We start from the raw sequence: 17,098 nt of genomic DNA, 5'->3' as shown, positions 1-17,098 counted from the left end.
ACCCACGGCCTTTAGGAAGCCCCCCGAGGGGGCTACAGTTAAAAATATTTTTTTAATTTAATATAATATAAGTCACTGCACACATATTCAGTTTGGCACTATACAATATACAGAGAATCAGCATTCCCTGTCCAGCATCTTTTGGTCTGGCTATGTCCACTGCTAAATAGTTTTTGAAATATTAAAAGATTAATGAGCTTGACTTGCATTTTTAAAGCTGATATTATGGTAAAGTTATCTGAAAGATGGGCGTCAGATGTTTGGACAGGGGGCACAATTTCAGTGCTTGCCCTAGGCGCTATTTTCCCTAGATACGCCTCTGCTGAAGAATGATGTGTAAAGTGTCAGGACAACTCAGAGTTCTCTATGAGGAAAGATCACCAAGAAGCAGCTGCAGAACCAAATGAGTACTATCTATCTATCTATCTATCTATCTATCTATCTATCTATCTATCTATCTATCTCTATCACATTTATAAACCGCCCCATCCAGAGGCTCTGGGCAGTGTACAACAACTTTTAAAAGACATAAAAACACACAATTCGAAACACAGTGCTAAAAACAATATAAAAACAATTCAAAAACAATTAAAACCATTTAAAACCAATTAAAATGCTTTTAAAACACCAATATTTTACAAGCCTTGGAAGGCCAGGCCAAACAAATAAGTTTTTAGGGCTGTCTTAAAAGCCAACAGCGAGCCTAAATGGCGGATATCTGCCAGGAGTGCATTCCATAAACCAGGAGCAGCTACAGAAAAGGCCTAGTTCCAAGTCGCCACCAGACGTACCAGTGGTAACTGGAGACGGACCTCTCCATATGACCTCAACGAGCGATGGGGATCATACCGAAGAAGGCACTCTCTAAGTCCTGTCTGGGATCTTCTCCCAGTATTGTGAGGCAATGCTTGACGAATACATAAGATGAAGTTGTTGAACTACAATGCTTTTGTAAAGCTAGCCATTTGGTGCAGTTGTAAGAATACCAAATATATCAGGCAGAGTGCAAAGTCTGTACCATATTTCTTTACAATTTAATTTCTGATTTTCTGCTGTTTGCTTCCCTCTTTAATCGTATTTCTTCCCACTATAATTACCCATTCCCCCCAGTCGTCTTTTCCCTAAATCTGCTGTCCTTTTCCCTATATGTTTCCCTCCTCCTTCTTTGGAGACACAAACAGACACGGGGAGACATGATAATCTGTTCATGACCTCAGTCACCCTCGATAGGCAGCTCTGAGTCCTCTAATAGGATTGCATCAGAGAAGCTTCCCTTGTGTCAAGGCAGCCAAAGCACTAAGCTAAGTGGGTGACTGGGAATGCAAAGGGAATCCATGCAGAGAGGTAAATCTCCCTTCCCCCACCCGTGCCAGTGACCATGCATTTGTTGGGATCCTTCAGCGAGAACTGGGTGCGATGGCAAAACATCCAGAAGGGAGTCCTGATGCCTCAGACTGCTTTTCCTGCACTGAAGGTTGGTGCTCCTGTTTCACTCTTTTTCCTGCTGTGGGCCATGTTTTCTTTGTTAGGTGTGTACTCCAAAACAGATACAAGGAGATTAGCACATGCAGCTCATAGGTATTTATTTGATTTCAGCACCTTCCTTATTAACTTATCTGTCTGCCTCTCAGTGGGGAAACAGTTGGGAGCTGAGGCACCACTAAGAGCAGCTGGAAAGGCACAGAATGTTGCTCTGCATTACCTGTTATTCCACACGGATACGTTTTCTGCAGCCTGGACTGGTGTCCATGGGCATTTCAGCTTTTTTCTTTCTTTTTCAAAGTGAAGATTAAAAGATAGAAAGGAAAAATAACAAATGGATGGGAAATAAAGTTGGAGACAAGTATCTTCTCCCCACCGCTAGCAATTTGTTTCTCTCCAAGGATGCTTCTGTAGAAAGGTTTGTGTCTGGAGATGAATCAGCCTGTTTGAAATTCACAGTCCACTCAGGGATTGTTCAGTCCCCCATGCTTATTGCTGAGAATTCAAACTGACTAACAGGATCAGTTATGGTTTGCATAGTGCATCCTTGCTTACTGTTAGCTTAAGTTTTGGGGGTCTTTGGGCAAGATGCCTTCTGTGGGCTTCACACCCTGAGTGGACCCATCTCCTCCTCAGCACTGTCATTGCTGCCCATTCACTTGCCCTCTCCCTCTCCCTCTAGGCCCAGTCTTCCTCACTGTCCAAAGGGAGAGTTGAGTGGGAGCTGTCCCTCCTCTTCCTCAGCCTTGTCATTGCTTGCATGCATAGAGAGAACAGGTAAAAAGGTAGCAACAGCAAAGCACGGTAGGGCCAGGTGTCTCAAGAGGGACAGCAGTGAGCCTTGGCAGCTGCATGTTGATGCCAATCCCTGCTGCCGGCCCTGCTCCAGTAGCACCAAACCTGATTCTAGAAAGGACCAAATTGCAGAGGTATCTACCTCTTCCCATTTTATTTTTGATGATACCAATATTAGTGATGGGAAGCATCCACTTGGAATCACATGAAGGTTCTGGCTTAACTTGAATGAGTTCAGGGGCTTCAGTGAAGTTCTGGACTGGTGACTATTTATCATCAGCAGAAAAGCGCATGCAAGTTGGATTGTTTGCAAATCTTTGTTCAGACAAGGCTAAAATACAAAAACAAAATGCTCAGCATTTGAACAGCGGAAGGCAATTGGGTGCTTTAGGCAAAACACGATGTGAGAGCCTTGCATCTTACATGCCCAGATGTTGCCAGCTTCTCTAGTAGTGATGATAATCCTCTAGTACTAGGGATGGTGCCAAAACTCAATGATAGATCACCTGCTTTGGATGCATAAAGGACCAGGTTCAGTCCCTGGCATCTCCAGGTAGGGCTGAAAAAGACTTCAGTCTGAAACTGAGGGGCTGCTGCCAGTCAGTGTAGAGTAGACAATATTGTACTAGATGGAGCCATGTCTGACTCAGAATAAGCCAGCTGCATGTGACTAATGAGCATTATTCTCACTCTCTTGTATAAGTCTTAAAACCAAGAGATTTACTGTCGTTTGGATATCACTAGTTACTTGGTATTTAATCCATGCTGTTTTAGATTCAAAATAAAGGGTTGATTCACACAATGCCAATTTAAGGAGGTAGAATTTAGTTTGATATGTATCCAAACTGAATTTGTAGTATGGTAAAGTGATCACTGGGTGGCTCTCTGAGCATCTAGATTTCCAGACGGCATATAATAATCTGTCTTACTCACCAAAAGTTCACATCATGACCAAGACAACAACTGAATGTAAGATTGCATTGAAGTCAATTTGGGTTTATTTTAATCCATATTCTGCTAGGACAATGGGTGACTGAAAATGATCATTTATCAGGTGCTTGAAGCTACTTGGTAAACCAGGTGTTGGGTATCATTCTGCCAAGTGGTAAGAAGAACCTTGTCATGTATCCAGTGCAGATGTATGATAAAATCTGTGGTAAAATGGTTATTTTTATCCACTAAACAGGACTATGCAGTCAGAGCTCTTGCTGAAGTGAAGGGGGGGGGGTACTACCTGCTGTCTTAAAGAAACAATATGTTATTTGTTCTATGGGCGACTCAATTGCATTGCAACCTGATTGCCACTCTGCAAGTCTGTTTGCTTCACCCTTCATGATTAACAGCAGCTCTTGAGAGAGCTATTTGGATCGAGGCTGTGGCATCTGGATAAATAGTTGGCCCTCCCCCATACACCATTGGCAAATACAAATTGAAGGCCTTCATGGCTGCTTTTATAAGAAAAATGTATATTGGGAGATGCATCCATGGATCTCCCATGTAGCGTATCATTTGACCCACAAACATGTTGGATGCCAGCCTAGTTTTACTGAAGTCAATGATAGTTTCATTCATTTTTGTTTATTTTGCCTTTCTGCAGATTGTGTTCTTCCTGAAGGAGACAGATGACTTGAAGTGCCAGTATGAACAAATGGTCTCTGAACTCTTGAAATGGATTAGGCTCAAAGTGGCAGAACTGGATGATCACTTCTTTCCTAACACTCTAGAGGAGATGCGCCTTCTCATGGGCAACTTTAAGATCTTCCGCACTGTGGAGAAACCTCCCAAATATCAGGAGAAGGGGATAATTGAAGCCAATTTCTTTCACATCAGAACCAAACAGCAAGCCAACAACCAGCGCCCTTATCTGCCACCTGAGGGAAGGACACTGAGAGATTTGGAAAAGGAATGGGGCATTTTGGAAACAGCAGAGCACAACCGAGGAAAAGCAATTCAGCAGGAGCTGCTGAGAATGGAGAGAGTAGAGCAACTGGTCCAGAGATTCCTGAAGAAAGCAGCTGTTCGTGTGGCATACTTGGAGGACATGAGGGAAACTGTGAAGAAACAGGATGTTTGGCAACCTGATAGCGTGGGGCAGCTTGAAGCTGCCATGAGGACACTGGAAACCATCGAGGCAGACATGCTTCCCAGAGACCAGCGCTTCAAAGCGCTGGCTAAGATGGCAGCAGAAATCAAGCATGAGAACTATCATAATAAGGTCCAAATCATGAAGAAGTGAGTTCATGAGAAGTAACATAAACATTAAAAATCGCTTTTTCATTTTTCTAAAAAAGCAGAAATTGCTTTAAGGCAGCATTAGATGAATATGAGGGGATATATCTGTTGGTCTTGACTAGCCGTGAACTAATGCAACTCCAATGTTCAGAAACAGTATGTTTCTGACTAGTGATGATAGAGATTAACAGTGGCAGATGGTATTTCACCATAAGGCTCAACTGTTGCACATAAGTGCATTTGGAATAAAGTGTGATCTGTTTGTTTAAACGTTTCTGATTTATAAAATGGTATATTTTCAAATGAGAATATAAGAACAGATAACTAGATTTTTGCATTCTTATCTATTGTAAACTGCCTTGGCGATCTGAAGGACTATCACCTGAGGCTGCCCAGCTACTATAATCATCGGAGGCCCTATTTTATAACCCTCCATCTGTGGCTTGGAGGGTGACAGATGGAGGGTGACAATAACCATAGGAGGCAAATAAAAATATCTTTGCCTGGTAACAAAAATACATCATTGCCTTCCAAGGGATGCCAACAATGATGTCTTTTTGTTACCAGGCAAAGATATTTTTATTTGCCCAGGCCTTTGGATGGACACCCCACCCCCAACGCCATTGACTGTGATATTTTAGTACACTGCTGTTCTGTTTTGCTTTTTTGCTGTTTTATATTTATTTTTATTGTATTTTTAATTTCTGTAAGTCACCCTGAGAGAATTGCCAGAACAGCAGCTTAGAAATTTCTTAAATAAATAAAAACATGATTGAAAGGTGGTATATAAATCTTCAAAATAAATAAAATATCTTTATCAGATCAGATTACCTGTATTTAGAGCTGATAAATGTTAACTATACATTATGTTTTTGTAGGACTTTAATAATCACTATATTTTATTCATGCTCAACCGGATTGTGTCACTTTGCGAGCTAGCATGTGCTCCTAATCAAAAGTCTGAACTGTACATTGCAAAGAATACAGGGTTAGCACTGGATGTTAGCACATCCCCCTCTGTAATGTCTAGTTCAACTTACCCCAGGCTTGTGCTGAAGTTATTATAGCATGAGGTTCCCTATCTTCACTAGTGGCAGCCAATAATGTTGAGAGACAGCATAGAATCTACATCATAATGACATCAGGACATGGGTAAGTTGGTCTAGCCGTTATGATGAGGGATTTGGGGAGGATTGTAGCTCAGTGGGAAAGCATCTGCTTTGCATTCAGAAGGTCCCAGGTTCAATCCTTGGCATCTCCAGTCCAGACTGGGATGAGAAATACCCATCTGAAACCCAGGAGAACCACTGCCAGTGTAGACAGTACTAGATGAACCAGTGGTCTGACGTAGTATAAGGCAGCTACTGAGGTAACTCAACAAGGGACTGCCATTTTTGGTGGCAGCTTCATGTTCTTATAACATGTAGTAGTGGCCTCAGTCTTGTGATGAATAACCTTTTTCTTTTTTGTTCCTTTCACCACCAGGCAAAAGGACATTGCGCAGCAATGGCAAGATCTTTTGAGCCAGCTCCAAAGACAAAAGCACTCTCTGGGAGTGATGCAGGAAGTGCTTGTCCTTCTGAGGGACATTGATACCATCATGGAGGAACTTAAAGAACTGCAGGTCTTTTATACATGTCACATGTTAATATACATGGACCCATTTTAGTGACAACTAAGGAGTGCAATTGCTATGCTGTGATGAGAGAGAACAAATTACATTGTATCTGGAGCTTTGAAAAAGTTGGGATAATAGAAAATTCATACAGCAGGTTTCAGTAAAAAGGCCCATGTCCTCCTATGAAAGCCAGCAATGTAGAGACAGAAAGTTGTTATGCAAACAGAATTCTATTTCTGAAAGGCCATTGGCTGGCATCCAGACTAACCCAGTGCTGAAATGCCAGTGGGGATTGGGGTGAGAGGGGAGCGGTGATTTTAAACACATCTTCCCTCTTTCTGAAGTTGCCTGTGCCTCCTGAAACTATGACCCTGAGAACTGAGGGACGCTCAGGGAGACAATTGTAGGAGGTGACTGCAGAGGGAACTTCCCCTCCCCGCTCACATGGTGGTAAACCTTGAGCGGGTTTACCACCTTGGTGCAGAGTATATCTGGATGTCAGTCGATGCACTCAGTTCTGTATGCAATTCTCCCCCCCCCCAAGTTTAATATGACCCTAGGCTCTCTAGGACTTAGTCATGGGTTCTATTTCCAGTTATAGAAGTGAGCATCTTTGCCTTTCCTTGTCATAACCCATTTAGTCCCACATGCCTGGGATCAAGTGAAAGGATTCAGACCAAAGGGCATGACTTCTGGCAGTCTTGAATCCAGGCACCCTTCCTTGTATACATTAAGCTCTGTGCTTATCATCTTATCTCTATCTGCCATGTGCTTTCTAGCATACTATTTGCATCCTTCTGTTGACTTCAGTGGGCTTTAGATTCAGATTATTGATTCCTAGCCAACACTGGGTGAACATCAGTGCTGATTTCTGATGTGTCACCTTAACATTAGTACTTGTTAACTACTTAGTGAACTGGATATTGGTTACATCCTGCCAGGTGGCAAGGATAGTGTTACCACTCCTCTGCTTCCTCAGATTTCTGACCAAATGGGAATTGATGGTAAAATTCTCCGCATGTTGTACAAGACGACTGGTTTAGAACATAGTTAAACAGAAACCATACTAAGCTACCACTCGGTAAATTCAACAAGTGGCTGAAGATGAATACACATTCTTTGTCTCTCATTCTGTTTTCAGGTTCTAGTGAGTTCCCAGGATTGTGGTAAACAGCTCTTGGAAGCAGTAGATTTATTGCAGAAGCACAAATTGGCTGCCTCCCAGATTTCTTCCATTGGGGAGCAGCAGATCTGGCATATAACTGAAAGAGCAGAAGCAATTATCAAAGGTAAATCAGTCAAATCAGATGTGCTTCAAGCCAAAGTTCGGGTGCTCCATCAGATGAATCAGAACCTTGGGGATCTCTGCAAAACACGGTAAATTTCTTATGAGTATGAGTCTGTTTATTCTGAGTAGACTGATGAATGCTTTTGCAGGAGTAAAAGGCCCTTATTGTAGAACTTCAAAGTGGTAATTCACATATATTTCACAAAATAATTAGAACTCTAGCTTGTAAGAGTATGTAAAACAAGTGTCACAGTTTAGCTATCATGGATATAGTCTAGTCACACTACCTGACAGACATGATCTTTCTGCCTGACAGTAGAAATCTTGGAAATCTGATAAGTGGAAATGTGATAACAAGTCCTTGATTATCCCTTAGTCTGGTCAAGTTAAAATTATTCTAAGTTATTCCATTACTTTTGTTTTAAAGCACTAATTTTGTTTTTTAAAATATACAAATCAGTGATTTGGAGCATCCCTTTATGAAACAAGTTAGTGGTTTTTGGGATTAGACGAGGAGCTAATCCATATCGTCAGTAGGCTTGTTCACACATAAGAACATAAGAACATAAGAATAGCCCTGCTGGATCAGGCCCAAGGCCCATCTAGTCCAGCATCCTGTTTCACACAGTGGCCCACCAGATGCTGCTGGAAGCCACAAACAGGAGTTGAGGGCGTGCCCTCTCCTGCCATTACTCCCCTGCAACTGGTACTCAGAGGCACCCTGCCTTTGAGGCTGGAGGTGGCCCACAGCCCTCTGACTAGTAGCCATTGATAGACCTCTCCTCCATGAAGTCATCCAAACCCCTCTTAAAGCCATCCAGGTTGTTGGCTGTCACCACATCCTGTGGCAGAGAGATCCACAAGTGGATCACCCATTGTGTGAAAAAGTACTTCCGTTTGTTGGTCCTAGACCTCCTGGCAATCAATTTCATGGAGTGACCCCTGGTTCTAGTGTTGTGTGAGAGGGAAAAGAATCTCTCTCTCTCCACTTTCTCCACGCCATGCATGATTTTATAGACCTCTATCATGTCTCCCCGCAGTCGTCTTTTTTCTAAACTAAAAAGCCCCAGGTGTTGTAGTCTTGCCTCATAAGAAAGGTGCTCTAGGCCCCTGATCATCTTGGTTGCCCTCTTCTGTACCTTCTCCAGTTCAACAATGTCCTTTTTAAGATGTGGTTACCAGAATTGTACGCAGTACTCCAAGTGTGGTCGCACCATAGTTTTGTATAAGGGCATTATAATGTTAGCCATTTTATTTTCAATCCCCTTTCTAATGATCCCTAGCATGGAATTTGCCTTTTTCACAGCTGCTGCACATTGAGTCGACACTTTCAACGAGCTGTCAACCACAACCCCAAGATCCCTCTCCTGGTCCGTCACTGACAGCTCGGATCCCATCAGCATATACTTGAAGTTAGGGTTTTTCGTCCCAATGTGCATCACTTTACACTTGCTAACATTGAACCGCATTTGCCATTTTGTCGCCCACTCCCCCAGTTTGGAGAGATCCTTTTGGAGCTGCTCACAATCCGTTTTGGATTTCACTACCCGGAAGAGTTTGGTATCATCTGCAAATTTGGCCACATCGCTGCTTACCCCTGCTTCTAGATCATTTATAAATAAATTAAAAAGCACCGGTCCCAGTACAGATCCCTGGGGGACCCCACTTCTTACTTCCCTCCATTGTGAAAACTCTCCATTTATACCTACCCTCTGTTTCCTGTCTTTCAACCAGTTAGCAATCCACACATGTACTTGTCCCTTTATCCCATGACAGCTAAGTTTCCTCAGGAGTCTTTGATGAGGAACTTTGTCAAAAGCTTTTTGGAAGTCCAGGTAGACCGTGTCAACTGGATCACCTTGATCCACATACTCGTTGACACTCTCAAAGAAGTCCAAAAGGTTGGTGAGGCAAGATTTACTTTTGCGGAAGCCATGCTGGCTCACTCCCAGCAGGGCCTGTTCTTCTAGGTGCTTTACATCAAAATTGTCTTCACATAATTTATTTATGTATTTTATTCAATTTATACCACCTTTCATATGGCATCCCAAGGTGATTTACAAAAGTTAAAATACAATAAAACTCCATAAAAATAACATTTAAAACCCTAAAATCAGTTAAACAGTAAAAATCATAAAACACAAAACAACAACAACAAAAACCACCCAACAACTGTTTAAAAAGACAAACAGAAGCAGGAGAGCTGAGAGACCTGGCAGCCCCTAAGGGGTAAAATCCTGAACAAATAAAAAGGTCTTTAGTTGTTTTTTTTAAACAAGTTTAACAAGCAGCCACAGTTGTCAAAGAGCAGACACTCACTGGGAGAGCATTCCAGAGCCTTGGGGGTAACAACAGAGAAGGCCCTATCCCCCACACATGACAATTTAGTCTCTCTCAATGTTGGCACACAGAGCAAAGGCCCCTACCTTGTTGGGCAAGCAGAAACCCTTGGGAGCAGGCAGGGGCGTACCTATTCTGGGGCAGGCAGGGCACATGCCCTGGGCGCCATTTGAGGGGGGGGCACCATTTTTTATTTTATTTTTTTTTAAGGCGACCGAAAACAAAATGGTCACCACGCATGCTCAAATGGCCTCTGTCAGGCCCTAGGCCATGCCAGGCCTCGCAGAGGCCATTTGAGCATGCGTGGCCATTTTATTTTTGGTGGCCATTTAAAAAAAATATTATTTTTAAAAATGGCCACCGCACATGCTCAAATGGTCCCTGTGAGGGTTTAGGCTTTGCCAGGCCTCACAGAGGCCATTTGAGCATGCGTGACAGCCTCCAAAATGGTCACCACACCTATCTTTGCAGGCCTAAACAGGCCCAAAAATCAGCCCGCGGTGGGCTGCAGCAGTGAATTGCCAGTGAGGAGAGGGGGAACCTTTGCAGACACCCCCCCCACTGCCTTTAGGAAGCCCCCTGAAGGGGCTGCAGGTTAAAAAAAGTTTTAATATAATATAATATAATATAATATAATATAATGATGTTTTTAATTATTAATCATTGTTTTATGCTTTAATTTTTGTTTTAATTATTAACTGATTTTAATGGTGTTTTAATGTAAACCACCCTGAGCCTTTTGGAAGGGTGGTATAAAAGTTTTAATAATTATAATATAATATAATATAATATAATATAATATAATATAATATAATATAAGTCACTGTACACATATTCAGTTTGGCACTATGTACAGGGGATCAGGGCTTGTGAATACTGAGCTGAAGCTTATGAGCTAGGATTGTATTCATTTGCTCTTTGCTTCTTGTGATAAGTGAGTTAAATGTGATGCCTTAATAATATGGCTATTAATGGTGAGTTTGTCTTTGATCAGTGTGAAATCCTTAGTATTAAGGCCACTACTGAGTTTCTTGCTCTCTTTCTCTGATTTTAACTGTCTTTCTGAAAGACTAGAATATATTCCAAGCAGTGACACAGTTTACTCTGCATATCCTTTAATGATTTTCAGAGTATCTGGGAAAAGCCAAATTCTCCATTTATTTTTAAAACTTATGTAATAGCTGTGCTACAATGCATAGTAGAGAATTAGACAGGCACTTCTGTTTAGTTTTCCAAGTTCACTTCCACATAGTATTTGGGTATTTAATGAGCCCCAGCATACTGAAATTTGTTGTTTTCCAGCATTTTTTGGTCTGGCTACATCCACTGCTAAATAGTTTTTGAAATATTAAAAGATTAATGAGCTTGACTTGTATTTTTGAGCTGATATTTTGGTAAAGTTATCTGAAAGATGGGTGTCAGATGTTTGGACAGGGGGCACAATTTCATTGCTTGCCCTAGGTGCTATTTCCCCTATATACGCCTCTGGGAGCAAGTAGTCCTTCAGGTATCCAGGGCCCAAACTGCTAAAGCTTTAAAGGTAATTACCAGCACCTTGAATTGGATCCAGAAACAAATTGGCAACCTGTGCAGCTCTTTCAATATGCTCCAAGCAAGCAGTTCCAGAGAGAACCCTGGCAGCTGCATTCTGCATCAACTGAAGTTTCCAAATTCCTTCAAGGGCAGCCCTACGTAAAGTGTATTGCAGTAATCCAGCCGTTACATGACTAAGGCATGGATAACCATGGCTATACCTGCCTTCTTGAGAAAGGGACGCAGCTGGTACACTAGTTGAAGCTCTGCAAAGGCACCCCTGGCCACCCCCTCTATATGAGCAAAGGCAGAGCCATTCAAAAACAGAGCCAGATCCAACAATACCCCCAAGCTGCACACTTGCTCTTTCAAGGGGAGTACAACCCCATCCAGAACTGGTTGAATTACCCTTTTCGGACTGGATTTTCTACTGATTAGCAGCACCTCAGTCTTGTCTGGATTTAATGTTGTCTGGATGTGGCTAGCCCACATCTAGCCCATCTGGATTTGATGTCAGTGAATAGTAGAGCTGAGTGTCATCTGCATATTGATGGCATTTCACTCCTGATGCCCTCAGGAGTATCCGTGCACAGGTGTGTCGGATACTTCTGGTTGTATCTGGTAAACAGGGTAAATGGGGGTAACAGGGCGGCAGGGAGGTACGCTGCTGCCCCAATGAACTTGAGAAAAAAGGAGTGCTGGCGAGGGAAGAGCGGAGGGAGGGGTAAGTGCACTCTCCCCCATTCTTGAAGCAGCACACCCCCCCCCCGCCATCAAACCAGCAGAACCGGCCATCTTTCAAATCGGTTCAGAGCACATCCCTAGAAATTTATTCACCACTTCCTCCTTGAAAAAAATTCTATGAATAACATTTGCTTTGAAACAAGGACAAATCTTTGTTTTGATACAGTATGGAACCATACTATATGAGAATTTGGGGGGGGGGCAATCCTAGCACTTGACTGAAATGCACCATCTTTTACTCTGAATTAGACAATCCCAGCTAGAAGGGGCTCTGAAGCTTTTTGAGTTTTTCCATGAATGCAAAGAAGAAGAGTTGTGGCTATCTGACAAGTGGAAGTTGATGAAAACAGCAGTCTTTGGGCGTGATCTCAGTCACATTGTTGCCTCTCTCCAGAGCCACAAAGTTCGTACTTTATTTTTTATTTATTGTATTATATATGCATATTGGTGGTGTTTTTCATATATTTATTTATTTAAAAATATTTATACTCGTTACTATGAAGATGTCAATTCTTCTTGACCATTCAAGCTGCTTCTAGCCTTTCCAAAGAAAACCCTACCCTTATATCATTGGGAAGCCTTCACAATTATATATATATATATATATATATATATATATATATATATATATATATATGTACACACACACAAAAATATACCTACTAATTATGATGTCTCTTTCCCCAGTATTTTTTCCAATATTTCCCATAATTCCATCAAAATCTCAGGATTGCTTTTCTGTCTTTCCTGGATATTTATGCCAATTCCTTGAGAGTCCAGACTGATCCTGCAGGGCTGGCAACCCCAACTATAGTATGTGTCCAAAAGGCCTTTAGTGTTTCTACAAAGAGACACAACATGTGCAAAATTACAGAACTGGTAGTGAAGGAATAGATCAGATTTGAGCAATCTTGTGCTGGCAGTTAAATGCTAATCTGGACTTCTCTACTTTCTTACTCTAAAATGTTGTTTGCCAGCTTAGTGATGAAGGGCGCTATATTGGATGGATGGGGCTTGTTGAGAATACTATTTAATTTGTTTGAATGTTTGAAATATGGAAGTTTCTTCCCCCCCCCGCCCTTCTATTCTGTTATTTGAAATGTGTAAACTTAAAAAAAAAGGTTTTCACAATAAAATAAATAAATTGAACTTTAAGTTTGCTTAATTAAAGCATATAAGAATTACCTATATGCCATAAGCTTTTGAATGATACCTTTCTTCTTTCTTGTATGATACCTGAAGGCTTTTAATGAAAATACACATATAGTGCTTATTGTGTATGTATGATAGTTGCTTAATAATGAATTATCTGTCATTTTTGGTGGCTTGTTGAATGTTGGTAGATGGTCTAATGCTATTTTATCACATCGGATTTCATCAGAGAAGACTCATGACTGGTGCTAACAGAATGGTGAAAGGAAATGTTCCCCATAGCAATCAATAGTGAAATAATGAGGAGGATGAGAAAAGGAAAATTCCGTGTTAGTGTTGGTTTCCTGTTAGTATCCTGTAACTGTCTGTCTACCTGGCATTCATTAATTCTCTCTGGCAGGCTTTACAAGCTGAATGTGAATCCCACCAAGCAATTTGTTCTAAGATCGTGCGTAGGGGCTGGGAGCTAAGTCAGAAAAACCCTTCAATCCAAAAGGAACTCCAGAAGCAGACGGACCATCTCCAGAAATTGTGGCAGCAGCTTCAAGATGAAGTGGTCAAGCGTAAAATGCACTTAGAGGCAGCTGCTCTCATCAAACAGGTACTTTGGTTTGCAATTATATTTGGCAAGGGGAAAGATTTGGTCTATCTCCATCCCAAGGCTGCCCTAAGGCTCTCCTAGGTGACCCGAAAGTTGCTGCTTCCCTGCCTTACATCCTATATCCTAATCAGCATAAGAAATAGCACATACAGTTATAAGATACTATTTTCTTATTTTTACCTTATGTTTGTCACATGTTTACTTCCTGTCCTTTACAAATGTGCCTAGCCTCCCCGCCACCACATGGCCAATGGAAATCAGAAGGCTCTCAGTTGTGTCCTCTGGAATGCAAGTGATATCACACTGTCCACAGGCTGCTAAAGTGCCTCTATAAGCTAAATAGTAGGTTGCAGCTCCTTATCTCAGATAGTTACATATCTGAGGCAGGAACCTTTGGCATTTTGGCACCACAGGTAGTTGCCTCACCCCTTGTGGTTTGGTCTACCCTATTTCATCTCTCTGTATTCCTCAGGCAGTTGTTGGTACTTGTTCCCCAAAGTATAGTAACTGAGTAACTAGGATAGGTTGCTAGTAATGGTAGAGTAGTAGAAGAATGGGAACAGGTGGGGAAAATGCAATTTGCCTGGTGTTCATTGCTAATTCTGACGCAAAACTATCAACACTGTCTATGACACATCTGTAGCCACATTTCATACATCAGAGGTGGCCAACCTGAAGTTGCCCAGCAATTGCTGGACTAGAACTCCCATCATCCTCAACCACCAATTTATTTGGGCTAGAGATGTTAGGAGTTGTAGTCCAACAACAGCTGGACAGCCTCAGGTTGGCTACCCCTGCCATACATCAATCACATTTATATTTTATGTGCTATGTATATTAGCCACCTAATGCCGCAACGGGGGAATGACTTGAGTAGCAAGCCAGAGGTTGCCGGTTCAAATCCCTGCTGGTATGTTTCCCAGACTATGGGAAGTATGTTTCCCAGACTATGGGAAACACCTATATTGGACAGCAGCGATATAGGAAGACGTTGAAAGGCATCATCTCATACTGCACAGGGGATGGCAATGGTAAACCCCACCAAAGAAAAACCACAGGGCTCTGTGGTCGCCAGGAGTCAACACTGACTCAAAGGCACACTTTACCTTTATATGTTATATTAATGTGTACATTACCCCAGGCTTCCTTCTCTGGATGGTTTACAGCAACATAAAATATTAAAACAGAAATTAAAACCTTAGTACAATTTAAGACCACATGTCTAGTTAAAATGTTTGGATAAATAAATGTGTATTTAAAGACTTTTTTAAAAAGAGATGGAGAGGCTCTTATTTCAGCAGGGAGCACATTCCAGAGATTCGGTGCAGCAACAGAGAAGGCCCATCCCCGCAGAGCCACCAGACAAGCTGGTGCACCCACAGACTAACTTTCCAGATGATCTTAATGGGTGGTGGGGCATGTGGCGAAGAAGCTGTTCTCTTAAATACCCTGGGCCTAAGCTGTTTAGGGCTTTTTAGGTTATAACCTGCATCTTTTATTTTGGCCGGAAACTTATTGGAAGCCAGTGTAGATCTTTTTATATAGGAGTAATATGGTCTCTCCGAGATGATCCAGAGACTAATCTTGAGCTTTTTCAGATGGCCGCTTTACTGTGACTTTACTTTGGGTGGGTAGGTGTGTGCTCACATATCGGCCAGATTTACCCTGAAGTGTGTGTGATATTTCAGAGAGCACTTCAAACATGATTTGGGCTTTTCTTTCCATATTGGAACCTAGCCTGATGCGTCTGAGTATCTGTTATGCCCTGAACTTACAGTAAAGCCTTGCAGTATACCCATGGTAATGCCTGCTGTCTGAAAAAGCTCCTGTCTGCTGCATTCTGTACCAACTGTGCTGCAGTTTCCAGACTATGTACAAAGGCCCTACAGAGCACATTGTCGAATCTAAAGTTTACCATCATATGTTCCACTGTTCTGAGGTTGTTTATCTCAAGAAATGGATGCAGCTGGAATATTGGCCAAAGCAGATAGAAAGCACCTCTGGCCACTGCCTCAACCTGAGACACCAGGGAGAGGTTTGTATCCAGAAGCACTCCCAGAATCTGAATCATCTGGAATCTCCCTGAGAGGTAGGAGTGGAAACCACTGCCTCCCACTCCCAATCCCCTCAGACACTCCAGAAGGATACTATGTATTGATGCAGAAGTATCAAAAGTGACAGAGCGATCCAAAAGGACCAACAGAGTCACACTCTGTATGTCAATTTCCTATTAGAGATCATCCATCAGGCCAGCCAAGGCAGTCTCCATCCCACAGCCTGCCCCAATTTCAGTTTGAAATTGGTCTAGATGATCAATTTCCTCCAAGACTGCCTGGAACTGGGAGGCCACCACCCTCTCAATTACCTTGCCCAGCCATGGAAGGCTGGAAACAGGACTATAGTTGTTTAATTCTGAGGGATCCAATGCAGGCTTCTTCAGAAGAGGTCTAATGTTTGCCTCCTTAAGGCAAGGAGGCATCCTACCCTCCCTCAGAAAAGCATTTATAATATCTACCAGGTTCTACAATAATTCCCCTGCCAGACAGTATAAGCCATGTTGGACAGGGGTCAGGGGAACAGGTGGTAGGCCGCACCGCTCCAAGCAGGAGGGCCAATACCAAAGGGCCAATTTAGAAGCCAGTCAAAAAGGCCACTTAGGAGCGATCATGTCTACTGCTCTTGTGAGTTTGCTGTTCCAGTTCTCCACCAGGGCATCAACAGAATCACCGGCAAAGCCAACACTAAATCCTTCCAAGGCTTCTTGGAATCCTGTTGGATCCAATAACCTTCTCGGGTGGACCATCCTATTAGGTCCCTCACCCCTGCAAAGATGGGACATGATTGTGAGTCCAACCTTAACCAGAAAGTGGCCCATCCATGACAATGGGGAAATCACAGTAGTCCCCACCCATGGAACACCACCCTTATCAGAGTAAGACCAGATCAGGCATGTGTCCAGCATCATGTGTTGGTCCCGAGACCACTTGGGATAGGCCTATAGTTGTCATGGCTTCTATAAGCTCCTGAACTGCCCCGGACCAGTTGGTCTTGAAGTGAATATTGAAGTCCCACACCACCATAGGCCTGGGAGACTCCAGCACCAAACTGGAGACCAAGTCCGTCAGCTCAGTTAGGGAGTTATGTTGGTGTACCAATTACCCCGCTGCCCAACAAAGTCTCAGTCTATCCCTGGTCCCCAAATTTAAGTACACACATTCGATTCAGCTAGACAATATGGATTTTGTTTGATATGGATCCCAGCCTCTCCATAACATTAGCAGTTAACATAGTCTTTGATAGATGTGTCATGCTT

The 17,098-nt window shown here is 42.5% G+C and overlaps 1 protein-coding gene across 1 annotated transcript in view; it reads left to right on the top strand.

Annotated features, from left to right (window-relative positions):
- The window catches only part of SPTBN5 (spectrin beta, non-erythrocytic 5), a 198,457-nt gene that overhangs the window by 17,190 nt on the left and 164,169 nt on the right, over positions 1 to 17,098 (top strand). Inside the window, exons 8-12 of the mRNA XM_053313122.1 lie at positions 3,875 to 4,509; positions 5,995 to 6,133; positions 7,269 to 7,504; positions 12,282 to 12,435; positions 13,585 to 13,785. Of these exons, the coding sequence (XP_053169097.1) occupies positions 3,875 to 4,509; positions 5,995 to 6,133; positions 7,269 to 7,504; positions 12,282 to 12,435; positions 13,585 to 13,785 (1,365 nt within the window). The remainder of the gene's footprint in view (positions 1 to 3,874; positions 4,510 to 5,994; positions 6,134 to 7,268; positions 7,505 to 12,281; positions 12,436 to 13,584; positions 13,786 to 17,098) is intronic.

Source organism: Hemicordylus capensis, chromosome 1 (assembly GCF_027244095.1).
Source record: "Hemicordylus capensis ecotype Gifberg chromosome 1, rHemCap1.1.pri, whole genome shotgun sequence".
Lineage (NCBI taxonomy): Eukaryota > Metazoa > Chordata > Lepidosauria > Squamata > Cordylidae > Hemicordylus > Hemicordylus capensis.
The sequence above is the reverse complement of the archived record's forward strand: the minus strand, read 5'-3'. Positions and strand labels throughout refer to the sequence as shown.